The following is a 6,466-nucleotide window of genomic DNA, read 5'->3' as shown; positions in this document are numbered from 1 at the left end:
TGACTGCTAAACTTCGGTCAGATCTTTAAACATGTGACCTCTTTTAATAGTTGCAGAGTTGGGCAATAGCTCACTTTTTACCCGCGTTGCATGCAAATATACAAATAAAAAATTCGCGCCACTGCAAAGTACATGGAAGGCACACAACAATCATTGCCTTACTGTGCCACAAATGTATACGTTTGATTAGTAATAAAATATCAAACACGTTTACAAATCTTAGAAATTACTTTTCGTTGTATATTTGTTTCTCAGTGTTTTACAAAAAGGTTATTATTTTGTTAAACTAGCTGACTACATTTTATACATCTTCCAGGACTTTCTGGTGGCGCGGGAACTGAAAAGCGTGTGGTTGGCTGCAGCTGCAGGTCCTGCATTGTTCACTGCAGACTAGAGCTGTTGCTGCACACTGACTTTCTCTCTCTTTATCGGCCAAGATTATTAAAAAAAAGAACAATGCCATCCACCCGCTCACAGGTAAGAAAAGCAGCCTACAATTGTATTAACTTGCTCCAGCTATATCGTGTTTGGTTAGCTTTTTGGTGATTAGAAACTTGAACACCATTTTAAATCGAACATTTCCACCAACGGTTAACGTTACCAACTTGCATTCAACGTTTCAAGACTTAAAACATGCAAAAAGTGAGTAGTCAAAATTTTTAATTTCGGCAATGTAAGCTTTAAATTGTTAAAGAGTGTACCACCCGCCTCCTCGTGTAACTTAAGTTAACTTTTTCAAGTTGAGTTGTAAACTTTGCTTTTTAATTCGCAATAATGGCCATCAATGAGTTGTATTGAGATCCTATCAGCCAATTGCATGGCTTACAAAGTTTGATTTGCAACAGGGGTTAGTTTAGAAACACTAGTCGATCATTATATTACATTCTTGAGAGGAAATTATTATAACTCACAAGCCATTGAAAAAACTAAAATATGCAAAAGTACCCAGCTTTTCTTTACATATATATATATATATTACAGTCTTTTCTGATGACAAATAAAGATGTTTGAGCATTTCAGACCAATAATGTAAAGAATAATAGATACTTGTAGCGCTACCGTCGACCATTTTAGGACTCAAAAAATCACTTGAAGAAAGTCAACTTTTAGCTTTGTAAAAGTTGATTTAGAAGTTTGTGCCTATATTTGCAACAACCAGATTTAAGTTCAGAGGTCAGAGATATCAGTCTTAACAATGAAGTTAGATTAACTGTATAGAGTTCGTTATACCCATAGAAACCTTTCAGTGCACCTGGTTATTAGAAGGCTATTTTCTAAACTTACCTGTTGTTGTTATTTGCAGAAAATGGCTGCCCAGTCTCCATCCACCAGGATGAGTCTGAGGAGCTTCCGCAGTGTCCCTCTGGTTCCCATGGAGACATCCTCTTCTGATGACAGCTGTGATAGCTTTGGCTCTGATGGAGGCTTTGCAAACATGGTAATTAAAAACAAATCTCAAAGTCTTCCTATTCCTATTAAAAGGTAGTGAATGTGTGATGTCTTTGCAACACCTCCTGAAACTAAAGATTGTGTCTGTGTTTTAGAAGAGCAGCTTAAGATCCACGAGGAGGATGGCAGAGAAGCCAAAGGTGTTTGAGGCTTCATCAGAGGAGGATACATGCAGTGGGTTTATGGACAGCATGTTCAACAACCAGATGAAAGCCATGGTAGGTTCATAGTGGGAAACAATTGCAAACTTCACCCAGCAGCACGAACGTTTTCTCTAATCACTAATTGTATTTTCTTATAGAAAGTAAACTCTCCGAGACGTGGCCGCAAGCCCACCATCCTTAAGGTTGCCATGACATTCCCCACCAAGAAGACGGGCATGAAGAGGCCGGCGTCCGAACCACTCGCTCAAACCAAAGTAGAGGACTCCGACTCCGAGGAGGAAGACACCTTCATGAGCAAGAGAGCCAGTAACATTAAGGAGAACAAAGAAATGGTAAAATTTGCTATATTTATTTCCATTGCTTACAGCATTTGGTTATATGAACTGAACTCTCACCAGACGGCCTCCTATGTTTTTGTGTTTTATTTACTCTGTTATTTATTTTTATTAGCTGGCAAAGCTCATGGCAGAGCTGAACAAAGTACCTGGACTCCTCCCGAGGCGGATGGCCATGTCTGCTTCCACTACGGTAATTTACCCTGACAATAACCTATTCAAATCTGACCTTACACTGCTCACTGGAGCACACTGGGCTTTAGCCATTGTTTGTATTAATTGGTGCTATTTGATCTTCTTTAGCCTCGTCAGGCACCTCGTAGATCCATGGGGACGCCAGTAGCTCGTCGGAGAAACCCAGAGCGTTTGTCCCGCCCCCACACACGGTCCCGCACACAAGTGGAAGGACCCCCCAGCCCAACTCTAGAGGAAGAGCCCGAGGACAAGTTCAGCCTGGTTCGCAAAAGCCGCTTCTTTGAGGAAACTGATGAGCCAGTAAGTCACACCCCAACAAACGGTTGTTTCTTTGGTCACCTTTGACGTTACATGAAAATAGTGTACATGAATTAATACATTTCTGTTCATTTGCAGCCCCGCCGTCGTGTCTTCAACGGCCAGAAGGCCTTCCAACATGTGGTGCGGCCTGTGGACGAGATCACAGAGGTGGAGCTGCAGGGCATCTGCAACAACGTGCGGGAGAAAGTGTACAACAGCTCCACCGTAAGTCCCACATTCACCGTATTACTGAGCAGCATTGTTGTTGAAGATTAAGGACACATGTAAACAAATATATATATATTATATATATATTCTGAGTTTTATGACACTAAATCAGAATTGAAAACGTTTTGTAAATCTCGTCCCATCTTACTTTTTGGCCCTTATCTTTTCCATGACATTTATGAATTATCTTTCATTTTAGGGATCAACTTGCCACCAGTGCCGCCAGAAAACCATTGACACCAAAACCAACTGCCGCAATCCAGAGTGTGTGGGGGTGAGGGGTCAGTTCTGCGGCCCGTGTCTCCGTAACCGCTACGGAGAGGAGGTCCAAGACGCTCTGCTGAATCCAGTAAGTACCTTTTTTAAACATGCATGGTTGCATTCACATTTGATCATGTGTGCGTTGGTAAAGTCTGACAAACTTTTTATTGCCCTTGTTAGGAGTGGGAGTGCCCGCCATGCAGGGGGATCTGTAACTGTAGCTTCTGTCGGGCCAGAGTCGGTCGCTGTGCTACGGGAGTGTTGGTGTACCTGGCTAAATATCATGGATATGATAATGTGCACGCCTATCTGAAAAGGTAACTAGAGTGCTATAAAAACGATTGTCTATTTAGATTTAAATGTATTTTTTTCTAACACTAAGATTCTCTTTTCTTTACTCCAGCTTGAGAAAGGAAATGGAAGAGAGCAGCGACTGAGGTGCTGATCCTGGACCTGGCTGACGTGTTCTGACTGGTTTTACCTCTGCACCGTCCAAATGTCGTTCATTGTGTTTCCAGCATTACAACACAATGCTTGTTGTTCCCGTTTGTGATGTTTCACATACTTTTGGAGCATTGACTGACATCTGGAGGAGACACTTTGAGAGTTCTTTCCAGCCTAAAGCTTGTTTTGTTATTGTTCCTCATATTTTCCTGCCTTTTCTAAAGAGCTGAACCTTTTTACATTAAGACTGGTTGATCGTACACTAAGGTGGACCAAAACAGGAAAATTGTTCAAACATTCCTATGTGTTAAGACGAATGATGTTTATGTTTTCCTAGCATCTTTCTCTTTTATTGCTGAATCATCCAAATTGCTCCAAAAAACAATCAGGTTGTTTAGTTATACTGTATCTTACATTGTTTTAAATGTACATATTTTACACTGCCCACTCTAACATGAATCTGATCTTTGTGCAAATTTATGCTTGTGTTTTTACAAGATTTTTAGCTAAAACTGTACATTTAAAAACGACATGTGATATATATTAGATTGTATGTGCTGCAAAAGTGACCCAGTGCTCTGTCTGGTGGCTGCAGGGGGAAAGGGCCCTGGCTCTGGGGTCCACTGCCTCTCACTGCTAAGCCGAAAGGAACTGTGTGATATAGTACAGCGCCTGGTTAAATATCCTTCATTAGATAACTGTCACTAATGGTGTGGAAACAATTAGCACCCTCTAATGGGAATCTCATACCTGTAAATCATTTTCTCCTGTTAAAGCACATTCTCGCTCTGCTCCAGTCTCTTTGGCTCATTTTCTGCCTTACACTGTTAAGTAGAAATGGTTGAAGGTGCCACTGAAGAGGCAATAGAGTTATGGCCTGCATTTTCTGTTCAGAAGTGCGATACTCGACGCGAAATGACATGAAATTAACCTTTGCGTCGCCTTGAAATGTACTTCATTTGACCTGCACCAGGACACTGATTATACGATACTGTTTAAAAAATAATCAGTTTGAGATTTCTTCTTCGGCCTAATGGCAGGTGGAGGTTGTTTTACTGCTGCTTGTGTTTATTAGGCACTTCACCCCTAACAGGAAGAGTGATGCTTAACTGTTGATGGAAATATCTGTTATTGGGATCTTGCTTTGTTCTCATTGAGTTAACTGTAAATGTTCATTAAAGCTTTAATCCCTGCTGAATCATGTTATCAGTTTTCTTTGACTTGACCATCATTCTATCCAGAACAGTGGCAGCTATAATTACTGTTATTGAAACATGGAGGAGGAATCCTGAACGCTGCTGGTGATTGAAGATGTTAGGGAGCATGAAGGCTGGAGGTTTATTAACATTTCAACCATTGTAACAAGCTAGAGTGTTTATAGTAAATGTGCGATCCCTAAGAAGGTAACTGATTAAAATAACCTGGCTAAAATGGTGTATGTGCTGCTCCTATCTGCACAAGCTTAAACCCCACGGACCCGGTTCCGGGGCAGAAATCGCGACATTTTCAGGAAACAATGTCTAAGGAACCTTAATATTTAATAAACTATGAATATTTATATCCATATAACGGAAAAAAACTAATTTAACTGATCTTTTTCATTCAAAAACAAAACACAATGCTAACAGTGAGCCTCTGAATTAGCCCCGAGCGAAAAATGCTAACCTATTACTGCACCGAAAATCACTCCTAGCTCCCTTATTACTTATCCCAGCTGCACATCCAACACATTGTTTATGATCGTAAAGACACAGAATCTAACGGTGCCCACCTCAACACTGAAAGATACAAACTCGCGACGTTATCAACAAAAACGTACATCAAAACAAGTGGCGCTAGATAGCCCACAACGCTAACGTCTTTGTCTGGTCTAAACTGGTCTTCAATGGCATTAAAACGATAACAACGATGATGTAGTTAATCCATAGCTTAATCCAATGTGGCTGTGTCCCCTTTGAAATGTTCTGATAATCTATAAACAATAAAACTGCAATTCCGTTTTCATATAGTAGAGCAGGCCATTCCTACGCTCTGTAGAAGTTTGAATGCGCGAAGACGGAACCTTTTTTAACATGAGTGTGTTCGGGACGATTTCCCTTCGATTCTATTGACTCTAAAGGTCAGAAAGAGATGTCACATGTCAAAATTGAAGAAGGGGGGGGCAGAGATAAGGAAAATCCACCCAAATGGCCCCAGAAGAGGGTTTTTTTGTCTAAATATGTCTAAAAAGGTCAAATATCACTTGTTTTGCATCAATCTTGATACAGCTGGGTACTTATTATATGTTGTACTTTGGATTCCTAAAGCTTTTAGTCTACTAACCCATCATCCAAGGTTAGTTTTCACCAGTGGTGTAGTGGGCATTTGACGCGGGGGTACGCCGTACCCCCACTTATTTGGAGCATGATCTTTTTTTTAATCTAATAAATATAAAATCATTGCCAGTGTTATCAGTTGCAAGTGTTTATTTGTTGTAATAATGACAACAACATAATATATTTCACAATATAATACAAAATAATAACGATTTTCTTAAAAAGTATGATTCGTCATCACGCTCGTGACCCCGCAGCGAGCTGGGGGTGTGTCAGTGACACACCCACGGCGAGCCTGTTTGCCGATTTTGCGGCAGCTCTTTCCCTCAAGAACGCTAACGAAAAAGCTCTATAATGGCAAGCAAACCTTTTTTACTTGACTTATTTTCTGAAAAGAATATAATTCACAAGAAGAAAGAGGGTAGCAGCACCGAAGCTACAAGTGAAGCTGCTAGTACTACATCATCAGAAGAGCCGCCTAAAGACGTGGATAATGCTAGCACTAACGTTAACGTTAGCTGCGCTAGCAACGTTCCCCTGGCTAGCTCAAGCTCACCTTTCCCAGAGGTATGGACGGAGGAGATGTGGCGGAGGAAACAAGAGGCTGTGGATAGACTGCAAAGCTGGGAAACTGGGCTGCAAAGTTTGTTCATCCATTTCGGATTTATCAGTCTTCAAAATGCAAGGTTTGTGTGTGTGTGTGTATTGTGTGTGTGTGTGTGTGTGTGTGTGTGTGTGTGTGTGTGTGTGTGTGTGTGTGTGTGTGTGTGTGTGT

General features: G+C 41.0%; 1 protein-coding gene across 1 annotated transcript; it reads left to right on the top strand.

Annotated features, from left to right (window-relative positions):
* The first annotated feature begins 371 nt into the window (after positions 1–371).
* cdca7a (cell division cycle associated 7a) lies at positions 372–4,597 on the top strand. The gene is made up of 10 exons (XM_010794525.1): positions 372–477; positions 1,304–1,438; positions 1,545–1,667; positions 1,751–1,945; positions 2,064–2,141; positions 2,252–2,443; positions 2,540–2,668; positions 2,871–3,020; positions 3,113–3,249; positions 3,336–4,597. Exons 1-10 carry the CDS (start codon positions 457–459, stop codon positions 3,367–3,369), a joined length of 1,194 nt encoding a protein of 397 aa, XP_010792827.1. The 5' UTR covers positions 372–456; the 3' UTR covers positions 3,370–4,597.
* The last annotated feature ends 1,869 nt before the right edge of the window (positions 4,598–6,466 follow it).

This window comes from Notothenia coriiceps, unplaced genomic scaffold (genome assembly GCF_000735185.1).
Source record: "Notothenia coriiceps isolate Sejong01 unplaced genomic scaffold, NC01 NC01_scaffold00037246, whole genome shotgun sequence".
NCBI classification, from domain to species: Eukaryota; Metazoa; Chordata; class Actinopteri; order Perciformes; family Nototheniidae; genus Notothenia; species Notothenia coriiceps.
This window is presented reverse-complemented; position numbering and strand designations above follow the sequence as displayed.